This window comes from Azolla caroliniana, unplaced genomic scaffold, assembly GCF_043228905.1.
Source record: "Azolla caroliniana isolate FFs.n. ecotype wild unplaced genomic scaffold, voAzoCaro1.0.p SCAF_5, whole genome shotgun sequence".
Classification (NCBI taxonomy): Eukaryota; Viridiplantae; Streptophyta; class Polypodiopsida; order Salviniales; family Salviniaceae; genus Azolla; species Azolla caroliniana.
The window spans coordinates 24,909,775-24,928,673 of record NW_028230440.1 but is presented as its reverse complement, the minus strand read 5'-3'; the positions used below and the strand labels follow the sequence as shown (position 1 = coordinate 24,928,673).

Here is an 18,899-nt window from a genome sequence, read left to right as displayed (position 1 = left end):
ATATTATGATTCAATTAGGACGCTGACACAGAAATTTGCTTCTTACTATCCTTGAAATCTCTCCACCACTAAACAAAGACAATATCCTGAAATGGACCTTCTATTTTATATGCACTTATCCCAATCAGTGTTGGAATAACAACAGTTTTCAGCACAACTGAAGTATTATACTTTAATCAGTTGTGCTGGACAATTATTTAGTAGCCTGAGACCTACATAGAAAAAATCTGATCTGGTGTCAGTTAAAAATAATAAGTGACTTAAATTAGGGCAAGATCAACCATTCTTGGTCAGCAGGAAGAGTGATTCAAGAGAATATGCCGCCCATAATCCTGAATTGTCTAATTCCCAAGATGAGTTTTAGATACTAATACTCTGACACAAATATGGAATTTTCTAATTATCCCTACGTTTATAATAATAGACAAGACCAGGATCTATCATCAAAAATTTGCTGAAAAACTTAGGGATCTTTTAAAGTACCAAGATCTTCGTGCTTGCTACATTCCATACAACGCCTTCTTTAGAAGTCGCCTTTTATTGTTCTATTAATCTATAAAGCCTGAAGATTGCTCCAAATAAATCTCTTCCTTGGGATCTCCATTTACAAACACAAACATGAGATGCATTAGAAATTTGGTCACCCATTGTGAGTGCAATGACTGAGAATGAATGAATATGCTTATCTTAAATTTTGTACTTGGTGAGAAGGTGTCTTCATAGTCCATTGGCTACTAAATGAGCCTTGTATTTATCAACACTCCCATTCACATTTTACTTCTGAAAATCCATTATAACATCAATGATTATGCTGTGAGGCTTGACCAGCACCTCCCATGTGTCTCCTTATGTTTGAAAGATATTACATCTCTTGTTTTTTCAAATGAAACACCCTCAATGTCTCCTGTATAGAAAAAGAACTTGTAAAGAATCTAATTCTAGTAGAGTTGAGCATTCAGAAGTGTAATATGTGTGTGAGAGTGGGTGTATAAGCAAGAGGAGAAATCAGAGAGAATATCCAGAAAAAAATAAGAAAATACACAGTAGGGGGATGACAGTTTATGCACTTAAGAGAGATATATTAATTAACTAAAGATCATCAGCAAAACAGAATGGGCAAAGGGGGTTTTATATACAAGTCCTCAAGGGACTGCCATATTAAATGTGTTGGTGGAATCTAACCAAGATATCCACTTGAGTACGATTTTATCATAAGAATATCTAATATTCTTTGACCACATTAACACTCGCCAACTACACGGATTACAATAAAGTGTGCTAACACACTTTCTCACACATCGTCCTTTTCTTCATAAGCACATGTTCACACAAGAGCTTGATTCTCAACAAGCCCCCTCAAGGGCAATTGTGTGTTCTCTTAAGCTTGGTTGTCTTGGTGTAGTTGAAGACCCGATTGCAATTGGTCGGACTACTAGACCATGGTTTTCCCTTTGTTCCTATGTACTCGATCTTGATCCAACAATGTCGGTCTTGCCGATCCAAAATTTCGAGCTTGTCAAAGGTGCCGACAAGGTCGGGTTTATCTCTAACTTCAAAAATTCCGGGCTTTGAATAGTCTTCCTCTAAATTGCCGGGTCAAGTCAGATGGTCTCACTCTTCCTTTTGTATGATGCCGATTCTCCATGTTTTCCTTCTCCTCTGTACTTGTATTCTCCCCCAAGCTCAACATATCGAGAGGCCTAGATCCACTGAGAATTGTCGTAGCTTGCCGAGACCTAGCGCCTTAGTCAAAATATCAACCACTTGCACGTTGGTGCCAACATATTGGAGGTCAATGTCACCAACCAATATGCACTCACGGATGTAATGATAGTGCCCCTCAATGTGCTTAGTCCGGGCATGAAACACCGGATTCTTTGCGAAGTTGGATGTTGCTGAGATTATCACAATGGATCAATAATGGCTTGTTCACCAATTCATTGAAGTCTTTCAACAGTCTTTTAAGCCATACAGCTTCGCAAGCAGGTACAACTGTGGCCCTATACTCCGTCTCAGTGCTCGATAGAGCAACCGTTGGTTGTTTCTTGTTGCTCCAAGAGTTGGCTCCACTTCCGAGTGAAAACATAAATCCCGAAGTGGATCGCCTATCAGCTGCATTGCCCACCCAACCAGCATCCGTGAAGCCTTCGAGTCGAAGTGGTACTCCACACTTACAGAAGATACCATAATCAAGTGTTCCACTAACATAACATAACACTCGCTTAGCACAATCCATGTGAGTGTCCTTACTAGCCGGTTGGCTACATTTGCAGCCGAAATGGAAACCAAGTATTTCTTGGTTTAAAAATGCGGAATCCCGCCCTACCTGAATCTTCTTCTTCATACACAAACTCGTGCTCAAATTTGTTGAGAATCAAGCTCAACTTGTGTGAACATGTGCTTATGAAGAAAAGGGCGATGTGTGAAAAAGTGTGTGAGCACACTTTATTGTAATCCGTGTAGTTGTCGAGTGTTAGTGTGGTCAAAGAATATTAGATATTCTTATGACAAAATCGTACTCAAGTGGATATCTTGGTTAGATTCCACCAACACATTTAATAGGGCAGTCCCTTGAGGACTTGTATATAAAACCCCCTTTGGCCATTTAGTTTAGTTGATGATCTTTAGATAATTAATATAGCTCTCTTAAGTGCATAAGTTGTCATCCCCCTACTGTGTGTTTTCTTATTTTTCTGGTTATTCTCTGTAATTCCTTCTCTTGCTTATACATTCACTCTCTCTCTCTCTCACACACACACACTACGCTTCTGAATACTAAACTCTACTAGAGTTAGATTCTTTACATGGTATCAGAGCGTGAGGGTTAGAGATCCTTCACTAAGCTCTACCATTGAAACTGTGTGAGCAGCTAGAGACGCTGTTTTAAAACCTGCTATCGTCGCTACAGTTTTGCACAGCAAGAGGCTCACCTTAATAGGATCGTACGAATCAAGCTAAATCAGAAAAATGAATGCACAGATGGGTAGCGCACTTCCAACAGAGAAGTTGGACAGGCACAACTACGCATCTTGGGAATATAAGATGCAACAGTACTTAGTTGGGCAAGGGTATTGGAGTTATATCAAGGGAGCTCAGGAAACGGCCCCCCATATTACAAGTCCCAACTACCCCACATGGCAACAAGGCGCCAGTAGAGTAATGTATTGTTTGGCAACATGTGTGCAAGATCACATGTTAAGCTATATTCGAGATGCGAAAGCCCCAACAGAAGCGTGGAAAAACTTGAAGAAGATTTTCGCGGCTTCAACCACAGCGAGAAAACTTCAACTCCGGCAAGAGTTGAACAATATTCAGCAGGGGGATATGTCTGTGACGGACTATACCCTCCGGATCAAAGACTTATGCGATTCACTTGGCTCCATCAATGTCGCAGTTGATAATGACGAGATGGTGCATATCTGTCTTGGCGGCCTTGCACAAAAATATGGCTCATTTCGAACTGCCATAACAACAAGGGAGAACCCCCCAAGCTTTTTCGACTTGCAATCCATGCTAATGGTTGAGGAGAACCATACACGGTGGAAAAGCACAGCCTCTGATGGGCAGATGCTATATACACATGATGATCTTAGTCGAAGTCACGGTCGTGGTCGTGGAAATTGGGGAAGGAATGGCCAAGGAAGAGGTGGACGAGGTCCACAACAGTTTAATCCCAAGCAGCAAGAAGGTCGAAACAGCCGAGGGAATTCCGGTAGAAAGGGGAGCTTCCACCAGCCTGCATCAACCAGGCAGAACCAGCAAACCGAGTGCTGGTATTGTGGAAAGCCTGGCCACTTTGAAGCCGAGTGTCGGAAGAAGAAGAATGACTCAGCTGCCTCACCCCGGCAGCAAACAAACTATGCTGTGATGACTGACCTAGAAAACAAAGCGCCGATGTTTGTTATGCGACACCGGGCGAATAGCATGATAACAAGTGTTTCCCAACCTGATGATGTATGGTTCGCGGACTCAGGTGCCTCAAATCACATGACAAGTTATCAAGAATGGTTCATGAATTTGAGGGAACCCGAGAGACCCGGCGTGGTGGAGACCGGTGATGACTCCACACACATGATTGAGCACATTGGAGATGTGGCCCTTAACAATCACGACAACAAGGGCTACATGAAGGATGTATTGCATGTCCCGACAATCACAAAGAATTTGGTCTCAGTTGGCCAAATTGTCGAACAAGGAATGCAAGTGTGATTCAACCAGGAAGGTTGCTTCATCAAGGATAAAGGCCAACTTATCGCTCATGCAAGAAGAGAAGGTTGCATGTTTATTCTTGATGCAACAGAGGTGAACACAGCAATGTATGCAAAGGGACTCAAGGCTGAATCTGATATTGAGTTGTGGCACAAAAGGGTTGCCCATGTAAACCTTGGTAAACTCCGATCAATGCAAACAAAAGGGGCTGTGCACGGATTGCCACAATTTACTTCGAAACATCCTGATAATGTATGTGAGGCGTGCCAACTAGGCAAGCAACATAGGCATCCATTCCTAAGCGAAAGAAATGTGAGTAAAGGCTTGTTGGACGTCATCCACTCAGATGTATGGGGCCCAGCTCAAACAACGACAATCGGTGGGTGTAGGTACTTCGTTACCTTCATTGACGACTATTCGCGGCATACCTGGATATGCCCGATGAAGTCGAAAAGTGAGTTCTTCTCCCACTTTCTCAAGTTAAAGAATTGCGTGGAAAATGAGACGAATCGCAAGATTCGATGCTTACGGTCTGATGGTGGCCAAGAATACTTCTCAACCAAGTTCAAGGCCTTTCTAGAAGAGAAGGGGATTCGCCGGGAATTCTCTTGCCCCTACACACCGCAGCAAAACGGTGTTGCTGAGCGGAAGAATCGTACAATTCTTGAGATGGCCCGCACCATGTTGCATGAGAAGAACATGCCCAAGATCTATTGGGCAGAGGCAGCAGTTGCGGCTGTGTATCTCATCAATAGGTACACAACCGAGGGTGTCCATGACATCACCCCTCACGAGAAGTATTTTGGGACAAAGCCAGACCTTTCGCACTTGAAGGTTTTTGGCAGCATTTCATTTGTGCATGTCCCCGATGAGAAGCGGAGAAAGCTTGACCCAAAATCAGAGAAGATGATCCTCGTTGGTTACTCACTTGAGCAAAAGGGTTACAAGTGTTTTAACCCCATCACTCGACAGTCACGAGTAAGCCGAGATGTGGTATTTGATGAGGTGACATCATGGTATGGCCCAACATCAGTGACCCCCACCGTGCTCGAAACAAGCAGATCTGGAGCAGATTCTCAGAGTGAAGAAGAAGAGATGCTAACGACCATTATGGGTGGAGAACCAGCAGAGAGTCTACCCACACTCCAGCTGATTGGACCTGAGGTGTCATCCAGCAATCAGAGTCTTGCACAGCATGAAGAAACCTCTGATGTGCTATCACCTTTGTGCTACACCCGTAGAAAGAAAGAAAAGGGCAAGATGCCTGAGCAAGAGGCCAAGGACATGACATCCAGTGAAGACTCAGATCATTCACCCCGATCAGTCCACAGCAAGTATGAAATGAAGAAGGCCCCGGAAATGACCAAAGGAAAACTCCGTCAATCGAACCGACAAAAGAGCCCGATAGTTAGGTTCGGGTACAATGAGTACATGGCCCACCACTATGCATTCATGATGAAGGTCGCAGCAGACCAAGAACCCGAGACTTACAAAGAAGCTACCCAAGATCCCCGGTGGATCGAGGCAATGAGGGAGGAGATGCGCGCGTTGTTTGACAACGATACTTGGGATTTAGTCCCATCCTCTGAAATCAAGAAAAAGCCAATTGGTTGCCGCTGGGTGTTCAAGATAAAGCATAATACGTATGGCACAGTCAATCGGTTCAAGGCTCGACTAGTCGCCAAAGGGTATGCTCAAACCCATGGCATAGACTATGAGGAGACATTTGCCCCGGTGGCAAAAATGACCACTGGGAGGACAGTAATTGCTCTCGCAGCAGCGAAAGGATGGCACTTGCATCAAATGGATGTGAAGAACGCATTCCTCCAAGGTGAGCTCGAGGAGGAAGTTTACATGATGCAACCACCTGGCTTCGAATCAAACAAACATCCACATGCAGTTTGCCGATTGAAGAAGCCGCTCTATGGACTGAAGCAAGCCCCAAGAGCATGGCATTCAAACATCACATCATATCTTCACAACATTGGCTTCCAGATGTCAAAATCTGATAACTCGTTGTATGTTCAGAACAATCCCAAAAGCCCCATCTTCTTAATCTTGTATGTCGATGACTTTGTCATTGGTGGAGAAAGCCTCACCGAGACACAAAAGATTAAAAAGCTGCTTTTGCAGAAGTTCAACATGAAAGATCTGAATGACTTACATTATTTTCTTGGCATCGAGATCATTCAAACTCCAGAAGGTTCCTACTCTCACAACGACACTATGTGTTGAATTTGCTTTACAAGTTCGGAATGACCGAGTGTAAGTCCATCTCAACACCCCTTGATCGAAATATGAAGCTAACAGCAAATTCTGGAAAATTTTGTGAGCCGACACAATATCACCAAATAATTGGGAATCTTATCTACTTAACTATCACCCGACCAGACCTCAGCTATCCGGTCGGGGTTCTTAGCCAGTTCATGGAAACCCCCCGCAACGCTCACATCGATTGTGCTAAGCGAGTGTTACGTTATATTAGTGGAACACTTGATTATGGTATCTTCTATAAACGTGGAGCACCACTTCAACTTGAAGGCTTCACGGATACTGATTGGGCGGGCAATGCATCTTATAGGCGATCCACTTCGGGATTTATGTTTTCACTCGGTAGTGGAGCAATCTCTTGGAGCAGCAAGAAATAACCAACAGTCGCTCTATCGAGCACTGAGGCAGAGTATAGGGCTGCAACTATAGCTGCTTGCAAAGCTGTATGGCTTAAAAGACTGCTGAAAAACTTCAACGAATTGGTGAACAAGCCAATACTGATCCACTGCGATAATCTCAACAGCATCCAGCTTGCAAAGAATCCGGTGTTTCACGCCCGGACTAAGCACATCGAGGTGCACTATCATTACATCCGTGAGTGCATATTGGCCGGTGACATTGACCTCCAATACGTTGGCACCAACATGCAAGTGGCTGATATTTTCACTAAGGCGCTAGGTCTCGACAAGCTACGACAATTCTCAATGGATCTAGGCCTTAGACCACTCGATATGTTGTGCTTGGGGGAGAGTAAAAGTACAAAGACAAAGGAAAACATGGAGAATCAGCACGATACAAGAGGAAGAGTGAGACCAGCATCGGCAAAGTAAGGCCGGCACATCTAATCGACTTGACCCAGCAAGTTAGAGGAAGACTTTCCAAAGCCCGGAATTTTTGAAGCTCGAAATTTTGGATTGGCAAGATCGACATTGCTAGATCAAGATTGAGTACATAGGAACAATGGGAAAACCACGGTCTAGTAGTCCGACCAACTGCAGTTGGGTCTTCAACTACACCAAGACACTCAAGCTTAAGAGGACACACAATTGACCTTAAGGGGGCGTGTTGAGAATCAAGCTCAACTTGTGTGAACATGTGCTTATGAAGAAAAGGGCGATGTGTGAAAAAGTGTGTGAGCACACTTTATTGTAATCCATGTAGTTGTCGAGTGTTAGTGTGGTCAAAGAATATTAGATATTCTTATGACAAAATCGTACTCAAGTGGATATCTTGGTTAGATTCCACCAACACATTTAATAGGGCAGTCCCTTGAGGACTTGTATATAAAACCCCCTTTGGCCATTTAGTTTAGTTGATGATCTTTAGATAATTAATATAGCTCTCTTAAGTGCATAAGCTGTCATCCCCCTACTGTGTGTTTTCTTATTTTTCTGGTTATTCTCTGTAATTCCTTCTCTTGCTTATACATTCACTCTCTCTCTCTCTCTCTCGCACACACACACTACGCTTCTGAATACTAAACTCTACTAGAGTTAGATTCTTTACAAAATTCAGGCCCATGCATCGTAATTCTTGGACTAGCAAAAGATATATTAACATCTTTTAAGAGGCCAAAATGGCCTATAAGACCAAACAAGAGATTACATCGCAAGTGTTGTCTCATCTTTGAGAACAACAAAGTAAAATAAAATAAGTATTACTCAGTAAATATAAAAGTAAATAAGATAAAAACAGACGAGGAAATCTGGTTTTCGGCACATGTGAGATTCTCAAGTTAGATATATTGTAACTTTTGTATTCGAAAGATCTCTGGTATAGGTCGATGCAGAATGGAGAGGTCTCCGAAGTGAGGGAAGCACATCCGATGGTGGGAGATAATGGCCTTTATCTGTCGATGACAAGGGTGCTGAGGTCATGATCCATGGGGCCATGGCCTACGTGCACGACAAATTGCAAGAGAAACAGGAAGAAGTTGTTGAAGGACAACAATACAGCCACACAAGCTCGTCAACAAAGAACAATCAGAACTTTCTTTAGTCAAAAGATTGGGACAGTAGAGATAGACAAGGTTTTAAGCGAGGACAAACAAACTCGAACACTAACTTTAGAACTACAAAGTAACAAGCTGCTAAATGAGATGGAAACTTCCAGAAAACAGATTATAAGAAGGTGCACACAGCACATCTGTTTCAGTACCAGCAAATAGAATTTTAAGAGGAAAGAAAGAAACAAAGATATAGTAACGTCTTTTAAGAGGCCAAAATTGCCTATACAAACCAAACAAGTGATTACATCTTAAGTGTTGTCTCTTCTTCGAGAACAGCAAATCAAAATAAAATAAATATTACTCGGTAAATATGAAAAAGGGCTCAAGGATTGGAAGAAAAAAATTGTGTTTTAATGAAGGTTTAGGCTGGTTCAAATGTTAGAAGCCAGAATTCCGAAAATCAAAAGAGATGGAAAAATGTGTACACACCAGCCCAATAGTCACTTAGGGCAAGTTGCTACCTCAGCATAGTCACATTAACGTAAAACCCGAGGCTTAAAATAGTTCAACAAAACCAGAAGATGTTTCAACAAAAATCCTTCATTTTGAGGTTTAGATTCAAAAAAGGAATTAGACAATTTACAATCTGATCAATTAGAACATAAAATGCACACACCTTAATATCGTATCTTCACAATAATGCATTAGACAGTATACCAACGAACAAACCCATTCATCGTAGCATTGATGTGATACATCCCAGAGGATATCATTCTCCAATGGAATTGATTTTTCTGCAGAGAAACAAGAAGACGTTTTAGCAGTTTTATATTAAAATGTACAAGCTTCACTCCACCAAAAGAAACTGCAGTCACCAATCAGACCGATACCATCTCTCAAAAAAAAAAATCTATGTGAACATAAATATTAAGGAATTTCAATTGGCATGTCAAAAATGTATAAACAAGAAATGCATCCTACACTTACTAGTTGATTCAGCTCTCATTAAAGTTAACATGTTCTCCACTGTATTATGATTAACTCCTCTTGAGAAAATCTGTGAATACAACATACTGGTTAACCGATTATTTCAATGTTCTGGTTAGGACATTATTTACAATGAGTATGAAGTAATTATATGATATTATTTAAGAGATTAAGGCTGTGGCCTTAAAAGTTGATATTTGGACCATACTTTCCCCAATTAAAATATAAGAACGAACTTACATCTATGAATGTTGCATCTTTTGCTTCCATGCTGTTCAGCACTTTATGACCCTTATCAGTTGACAGCAATCCCTGCACAACAAGAACAGTAGCCTTGACTGATGGAGGAAAAACTATCAAGGCCATATACAGAAGGAAAATAATGTCCTCATTTACCACCTATATTTCTGATAGAAGATTGAGCTAAAAAAATGTATGAGTTATTGTCAAGAAAATTGTGCACTCCTATTGAGTTTTTGAACACCGTCGTGAGCACAATTGGAGTAAACAAGGATGCCCACCGTCACCCTCTTTCTGCCATCTTTACATAGATGAGAGATCTAATTAAATAAAGAGATCGGGTGATTTAGGAAATTGCATATGCAGGGTAGCTATACCGATACTACTATATGCCGATGATATTGTGTTCATCTCAGACTCTCTGGAGCAACTACAAAGTCATTTTTTACAGATGACGATTTGTCGGTCAACATTGATATAACTAAAGTGAGGTTTTACACCACTGACATTGGGTAACGAGATTAGAACAGAAATTCTTCATGGGAGACGAAAATATGGCATACACATTATCCTACACGTATATAGGAGTAGCATTCACAGGGCCTCGGTTCTCACTACAGGACGCTGCCTGTGCTTAGCAGTCTCGTGGATATGCAGCATGCACTAGAGTAAGCTTCGCCTTCTCCCTTCTTGTCCTTGTTCTTTGCTTAGCCTTCTCCCTTCTCTTCGTCAATGGCAGTGTCTTCGACAGTTGTGTGTTGTGTGCAGTACAGCAAGGGCTTAAAAACTGACTTCGACATAACCCTTCTTATTACATTCAGTGCCCTCAGAAGACAATATGCAAATATCCAGTTCCAAGAACCACAAACTAGATTGTGGTGGTTTCATACACTTGTAACACCAAATCTTCTCTATGAAGTAGAAATTTGGGAACCAAGACAAGACAGATTTGGAGAGGCTTTTAGTCTAAATGATTGCCCAATTTTGACCAAGACATTATACAACCAGTAACCAGTGTCCAACGAATTTGGGAACCCACTAAGCAAAGGTACTCAAGACCAGCACTTATGTCGCCAAACAGGGCTAAAAATGGAGATAATCAGTATTGGTATGCTGAAATGCAAGAATGGTTCCAGTTTAATGGCATACTTATAATTGCACCAACTTCATTCCAGTATGTCCACATTAAAACTAACTATAGTGAAAAAGAATGGAATGATCCAAGTCAATATCATTAAATTAGAAAATGAAAGAACATGAATCAGCTACACAACATCTCTTGGAAGAAAGATGACCCTCTATAAGGCACTCTTTTCACATAGAGCAGAGGATGGATTTAATATCAGGTATTATATCCACGATTATTCTAGAAGAAAAAGCAAGTGCTTGTATTTGTTTCAACAGAGAGAAACTGTTGAAGAACAATATAAGCAAAACAATCACGACTTTCTTCAACTCCATTATTCCAAGACCCTGGAATGAGTTTACAATAGATCAGACTATAGCAATGCGTTGTGCATGTCAGCCACAACAATTTGGACCACGTCCCATTACCCTTACCCTTGACAAATTATGGCCAGCATCACCCAGCACTGTAGCTGCTTTCCTCAAACAACAGAGATCTTCCCACATAAACAATCACGACTTTCTTCAACTCCATCATTCCAAGACACTGGAATGAGTTTACAATAGATCAGACTATAGCAATACGTTGTGCATGTCAGCCACAACCATTTGGACCACGTCCTATTACCCTTACCCTCAACAAATTAAGGCCAGCATCACCCAGCACTGTAGCTGCTTTCCTCAAACTACAGAGATCTTCCCACATTGGAGCAACCCATGCTGGAGATTTTCGAAGGCATAAGTTTCTGCCTCTCTAATTTCAGAATCTTACGTTCTTAGATATCTAGATTCTATAGTAACCTATATTTAGTTATATTAATTCTGGTTTGTTTCTCTCAAAGACGAGAAAACATGTTAAGATGTAATATCAGGTTGCGCCTTATAGGTCATTTACCCTATAAAAGGATGTGAATGTAGTCTCTTAAAATTGTTTTTAATAATACATGAAAACTAGTAGGCTTTGGCATCAAACTGCCCTCATGTAAGTACATACTCTTGTTGCATTGCAGCGTACATGAGGTAGGAGAGAGACAGTATGGCAGCAAAGCAAAATAATTAAATATCCACAATTATTCTAGAAGAAAAAGCAAGTGCTTGCAGCTTTTTTACCCAATCTTTCATGACGCCAACTGGCCACATCGAAATCAGACTTAAACCTGACATTGATCAGAAACTGGGTTTGAACTGTTTTCTAGGTACAAAAAGAAGGAACGCGCAATATATTAATGTTTCATAAGAGGCCAGAATGGCCTATGAGACAGAATGAAAGATATGTTAACATAAGACCATAAAATCCCTCAAACAGTTTGGTTTTAACAGTTACTGTTTAAAGGTTTCATGGCTAGGTTTGGTTCAGTTGAAGTTTCAAAAATTTTAAATGGTTTGGGTTTTAGACTCCCAAACCGAACTGAACCAAACCAAACCATTTCCAATAACCAGTATCTAGAACTAAATACCTTCGATATATGTAATGATTGTATGGCTACATAGAAGAAGTCCAAGTAAGCCAGAGACAAGAGAAGAATGATAGAAGTATTCAATGGACACAGGCAGCCATGGCCTGATAACTAGTATTGAAAAATAACATACTTTGTTGGCTGAAAAGAAAACCAAAATACAGAAAATTAATTTTCCTGACAGGGTACGATGTAATCATGTAGCAAATTTTGAGATATAGATACACTCTCAAGCGTGCTCATCATCAAATCTTGCCTTATCAGAGCTCAGTAACACATCCTGCATATTAGATTTTATTTATGAGCTTAGTGAGGATATAAACCATGAGATGTGCCAGTTTAAGTCATCACAAATAGTCCAAAGAAATGTTATGGTTCAAGTTCCCAGATGACAAAGCAAGGTTTCCTCATTGTTCTTTCTTACCTTCCAGATTCTGTAGTAGGGCTAAACCTGAATAAATCCTTCAGTTAAAATACAAGCTGGTCTCAGAAATATTTCTCCAGAAATCACTACATTGGATTACAAAATGTTAATCCAGAAATCTTTCCATGCATGAGTCGGCCTCAATCCCAACAGCATACACTGCTAAATATTTTGTGGTATCTTATCTTTCCAGGAGAGCAAACTAATTATCAGACAGACACACAAGACTCAATATACACATGCTGACCTTCAACAAAGCACAATGGAGAGAAACAATGACCTCTCAGCACATAAGGATTATGCCCTGTCCTATCATCATCTTTCAGTTCAAGAATAGTTTAAGGAAAATATCAATTCACCTTCAGAGTCTGAGCAGCAAGCTCAATCACCAGAACATCTTCATCGATAAGATAATTTTTCAGTTGAAGCAATATCATCTTACACAGATCTTCTGAGACACCATTAGTTTGTTCAGTGCCCATGGATGATGTGTTTCCTAGGTGAACGAAAGGTACAGAATCATTATTTTCTGGTAATCCAAGCACAACTGCATGTGGATCTTTTATTCCCATCTGCAAGATTGTTTAGAGATCATAAAAGGTGAGAAAAATGTTAATGGCGATTCATTTATGCATGTCCTTCAGGAAAGTTCAAAACGTATAAGCACAGCTGAGTGAATCACCCTTGCAATAAAATCTCCTGCAAAATCTATCACATCACTGATATTGTAACTTATACATTGTCTAACAAATTTTAAGAGTGCTAAGGCCTGCTTTTGAGTGTCATTCCATGTGTTGAAGCATCCACCTTGCACCAGAAAGCTCTCCTTATTGTTCATGTACACTCGATGCAGATTCTGCAAACTGCACAAATCGATCCATATGACAACCTTGACACAAATACCATATCCTATAAAGTGAATGAAATATTGAAGTCTTTCTACGAAGCCAAAATGGCATATAAGACCAACCAAAGATTAATCTTAAAATGTTGTCTCGTCTCCTAAACCATACCAAAATAAATTCTTGATGAAAATCTCAATTCAAAGTTCCTTTAGAAAGCTTTCCATTGCATTAATAAAAATAAAAATAGCAAACTACAATTGTATTCCTATTAAAATTACAACTCAGAATAGTGTGTGATTGCTTTGAACAGCATTATAGAACAACTTTACATAATTAACTAATCTCCTCCCCTTTATTTTGTTGAGGTAAGAAAGCACCTCTTCAGCTGCAGTGAATGAGGAAGTTCAGATATCTTCACCACATACTAGAAACAATGGCAAACCATTTAACAGAAATCAGCATTGAGTCTTGAATACTCAATAATATGGCATAAAATTGATTAAACTATACCTTCCCAAAGTCAAAAACTACATTGAATTTAGCACATAGTCTTGAATGGAAGGTACGGATTCTTTCAAAACAATGAAGTTCAGGAAAGGGAGCAAGTTCCTGAAAAATATTCAGAAGCTAATATCACAACAGGAAAAATATAATTCAATTTCTTGGCAAAACTGCTTGCCACATATAACTTACACAATCAAACCTGACAACTGACGTCATTGGCAAAACAGACACAATACATGTTATAGATTTATACATGCTTCCCATCTTTGGGTGATAGCATGAAAATTGTAGACACATGCATTATTAAATTACAAGCAAAATGATTAGAACAAATGGTGAAAACCAAAATCCAGCATAGAAGTTCTAGAGTACGTATCATATCACATGTCAAATGAAGTTCTTCCACCACAAAATAACACTATGTTCTTAATGCAAATTAGTAAGAATCCGTTATTCAAACCAAAATTTCCAAAAACGGGAATGTAATAATCCAACTAATGAACTTATAGCTACTGTAGGAGTCTTTATTGGAAGATCCTTTGATGCTTCTTAACTGCAAGAATATCATTGACTTGTCACTCATTGCCCAAGCTATAAGCCGTAGTTAGGAGTCAGTGCCGAGTATCTAGATACACATATGGACATGTCACAAAATACCACATAGATCTCAATCATAAAATTGTACTTGAATTACCAGAAGAACAAATCTGAAGCCTGGGAGGACTTTCAGGTGGCATCCTATAGTACAAAGGAGATACCAACCATCCCGTCTATTACTAATCTTCACAGAAATCATTGACAGTGGTGATAGGATACGTCCACTTGCCTTTATGTATCCATGGGTAGAAGAATCTCCATGAATTGTTACTCGCTCTAGTAAAGCATAAACAGGCGAACTTGTTACATCAATTATACCATCTTTTTCAAAGAGTGCTATACAGATTGAAACGAGATGTGATACAACAAGCTGCAAATTTTGTCACAAAATAACAAGACGTCATTAAAATTAATGCATGCACTTACTAAAAATAGGAAAATTTACAGCTTATAAATTTTATGGCATATAAATGATATATTTGAATTTGGGAACCTGCAATTGGGGTCCAAGAACTTCAGATGATACTTCTTTTGGCAAAGTAGATAGTATATTTAGAATATCTCCAATAATCTCGCAACATTCCTCATGCAGGTCTCGCAGTTCTAGTGACTGTAGGAGTATGTGGAAAAGATAGCTGAAAAATGTCAAATAGAAAGTGAATTCAACATCAACATTATTCAAGCATGAAAGAGCTCTAACTCAACTACTTGATTTAACACATGCACAAAATTCCGTCGGTCAAAAAATTCTTCTGTTTTGAATGAAGAACCTTATGTTCTCGTAGAAAATGTCTTAACGATCATCGTAGGCAGGCCAGCAGGCCGTTATTTTTCACACAAAGAAAGAAAGAAAGAATATATTTACGTCTTTTAAGAGGCCAATATGGCCTATAAGACCAAATAAGAGATTACATCTTGAGTGTTGTCTCGTCTTTGAGAACAAATCAAAATAAAATAAATACTACACAATAAATATAAAAGTAAATAAGATGAAAAGAGAAGAAACGAGGGAATCTGGTTTTTGGCACATGTGAGATTCTCAAATTAGGTATATTGTAGCTTTTTTCTTCGAAAGATCTCTAGCATAGGTCGATCCAAAATAGAAATGTCTCCGAAGCGAGGGAAGCACCTACGATGGCGGGAGATAATGGCTTTTTATCTGTCGATGACACTGGTCCATGGGGGCAGGACCTACGTGCACGGCAAATTGCTATTGCCAGATCAATTGTAACCCCTTTGTTATGTCCTGGTCTAGAGCCCATTTGTTATGGACTTGTAGGATTAGTAGGAGTGATGGGGCTAAAGAAAGTTGTGATTGTTCTTTGTGGATGAGCTTGTGTGGTTGTATTCTTCAACAACTTTTCCCGATGTCTCTTGAGCTCTAGCAAGAAAAGTCCTAGGCATCGTTGGTCCTAATATTCCATTACCTTGCGTAGTGGGCCAAAGCCTTGTTTAAAGAGGCAATGGTATCTCCCTCTGATTTCATAAAAGACACTACAATGACAAACATAGTATTCCTCAGATTCCACTCCTTGATGACACAATTGGCAAATTCTCTCTTCTAGAGGTAGTCGTGTATATCTGCCTACCTCAATCTGTAGATGATGTGATGGAGTTCGCAACTGCCCACACTACGCAGCCATAGGATAGATGTATGTCCATATAAGGTGGCCTGATGACGAATCCATCCTCTGATGTATGTAAGAAGTGCGTCTTATAGTGGGCCATCTTTGTACCCAGTGGCATTTTGGGGCTTATCCATGTTATGTTGTTTTCCAAGTTAATAATATAAGTCCGGATCACTCTATTCTTTTTTCCACTTTGGTCATATTTAGGTGGGGACAGTCCAAGCTATATTGGAACGGCGGTAGTGCATTTATACTCATCCCATGTGACTCGAACCGTTGTTGCATTTCAGCATACCAACAATGAGTGTCTCTATTTTCAGCGAGTTGTCTTCATGACATAAGTGCCAACCTTGAGTACCTTCGTTTAGGTAGCTCCCAAAGACGTTGGATAAATGTCATTGATCGGAACAATGCCTCGGTTATTATAGGTGTTGTTCCCATCTCTGCCTAAATTATATCGTGGGGCACCGATGGTTTGCTCCTTATCATGCGGGCAATCATTGACACTAAAGGTCTCTCTAAATCTTTCCAATGATTTGCCTTGTTAAGACTCTGTCCCCATGTTTCTACTACATAGAGAAGAGTTGGTGTGACAAGTGTATCAAATAGCCATAGCTTAGTCTGTGGCTCTTGGAACTGCAGATCTGCACATTGTCTCTCGAGAGCACCAAGGGCTGCATATCCATGAGAAAGTCGGGCACTAGCAGCCTCCTGTAAGGAGAACCCAGGTCCTGTAAATGTTACACCTAGGTATGTGTAAGAGCGTGTGTATTCCACCTTTTCCTCTCCCAAGAAGAATTCTGGTTCTGATCTTGTTACCCATGCTTGAGTGGTGTTAAACACCATCACTTTAGTTTTGTCCATGTTGATTGACAAACCTTTGTCCGTACAAAATCGTTTTAAGGCATTTAGATGGCTTTGTAGTCCCTCCGGAGAGTCAGAAATCAGCACAATGTCATCAGCATATAGTAATATTTGTATAGCTATACCTGCTAGGCGTGCTCCGGAACCCCCGAATCTCTCTATGTAATGTGGCCAAAATGGCCTATAAAGACCAAACAAGAGATTACATCTTAAGTGTTGTCTCGTCTTTGAGAACAACACATCAAAATAATATTGTCAAGTTAGATCAAAACAGACGAGGGAATCTGGTTTTCGGCACATGTGAGATTGTGAAGTTAGATATATTATAACTTTTGTCTTCGAAATATCTCTAGCATAGGTCGATCCCGAATGACGGGGTCTCCAAAGCAAGGGAAGCACCTGCGATGGCAGGAAACAATGGCCTTTATTTGTCGATAACAGAGGAAAATAGAAATTTCTATGTAATGATTGTGTGTGCCTTGGAGATTGCCTTTTAAACATTAGGGAAAATATCTTAACTACCATCATCTCTCCCAATTACTTTATTTCTATCAAGCACTGATTTTTCTCTATTTCATAGATTTTAGATGAGAAAATAAAAGAAGGTTAAAGATTCATATTTACCGGCAAATGATTGGAACTGCAACATTTTTCCTTATGACATATATCAGGCATGCCAATCCAGCAAGTTTCGCTCGACAATGCCGCGAATTAAATGCTGATTTGATCTGAAGATGAATTTGCAGTATGAACTGCATAAAAGATGTTCAGTTTTCAGACTTATAAAACTGTTTATCAGGTGACATTTTGCATTTTTTAAGTCATGAAAAGAAACAGCTTCAATTCATACCATAAACACACGATCTGCCCGGAAAATCTTTAGCACATCCTCCACTCCTACCATGTCATTACCATTCTGACACACAGAAGAGTCACTAGCATCCAGTTGGGCAAAAATTCATTCAGTACGCCTGTAACTAATATCTACAATGTGTTTTGCAGTAAACAAAACCATTCTCAAAACCAGTATCTTACCTCCCACAAAAGCCATCTACTACAATTTTCACTGAAGATATAACATCTTTCTTGGAAAACAAAGGAAATGAAGGCTGTTCAGTTGAAGAGCACAATTGTAATACACCATTCACAATGGAAACCTATCACGTGAACAGCAACCAAGTACTCATTATGAACTAGCAAAACCTCTTCATTCTTATAGTGATGACAAAGCAAACTGCCAGTTTTTAACTTTCTTGGATGACAAGACAAGTACAAATAAATACAAACATTTAATAATGAAGTAATCCACTAACAAAAATGTTCCCAAAGGTTCAACAATAGCATGTAGTGAAACATTTTACAAACCATATTTTTCTTGATAAGTTTATCCCTGTCATCCTCTGACAGATTTGCTAATACCAGCATCTTCCCCTGAAGAACAGACACAGCTACCCTTTTCTCTGCCTCGTCTCCATGACAGTACAAAGGAAGTAAAGCAGAAAATATAGCAGCAGAGAATTCTTTCACCAGGTCTGAAATTGATTTAGATATCACCTACATAAGGGTCAATTCTGATTACTATCTACACATACTTATTTCCCATTTCATCATTAACACCACATGACAAGACGATTCTGTTCTATCCAATGTCACCTTCGCAAGCCATTTAAGCTCATTATCACTGTTGTAAAATAATAGAGAAGGTAACAGCCATGGGCAGCAGTAATTTAAGAAATCAATAGGCTCCAGTTTATAAACCAAAAGCTCCCTAATCTGCATAAAAATAGGAGGAATGTTGAA

At 39.9% G+C, this 18,899-nt stretch overlaps 1 protein-coding gene across 1 annotated transcript in view; it reads right to left on the bottom strand.

The window, feature by feature from the left end:
- Nucleotides 1–18,899, bottom strand: part of ATM (Serine/Threonine-kinase ATM-like protein) — a 58,602-nt gene that overhangs the window by 27,353 nt on the left and 12,350 nt on the right. The window contains exons 30-43 of the mRNA XM_087320518.1: nucleotides 18,753–18,872; nucleotides 18,465–18,653; nucleotides 18,135–18,256; nucleotides 17,950–18,034; nucleotides 17,724–17,851; nucleotides 15,101–15,242; nucleotides 14,837–14,977; nucleotides 14,017–14,115; nucleotides 13,884–13,930; nucleotides 13,344–13,524; nucleotides 13,021–13,233; nucleotides 9,656–9,727; nucleotides 9,416–9,485; nucleotides 9,105–9,222 (exon numbers count right to left, since the gene is read on the bottom strand). Of these exons, the coding sequence (XP_087176644.1) occupies nucleotides 9,105–9,222; nucleotides 9,416–9,485; nucleotides 9,656–9,727; nucleotides 13,021–13,233; nucleotides 13,344–13,524; nucleotides 13,884–13,930; nucleotides 14,017–14,115; nucleotides 14,837–14,977; nucleotides 15,101–15,242; nucleotides 17,724–17,851; nucleotides 17,950–18,034; nucleotides 18,135–18,256; nucleotides 18,465–18,653; nucleotides 18,753–18,872 (1,727 nt within the window). The remainder of the gene's footprint in view (nucleotides 1–9,104; nucleotides 9,223–9,415; nucleotides 9,486–9,655; nucleotides 9,728–13,020; nucleotides 13,234–13,343; nucleotides 13,525–13,883; nucleotides 13,931–14,016; nucleotides 14,116–14,836; nucleotides 14,978–15,100; nucleotides 15,243–17,723; nucleotides 17,852–17,949; nucleotides 18,035–18,134; nucleotides 18,257–18,464; nucleotides 18,654–18,752; nucleotides 18,873–18,899) is intronic.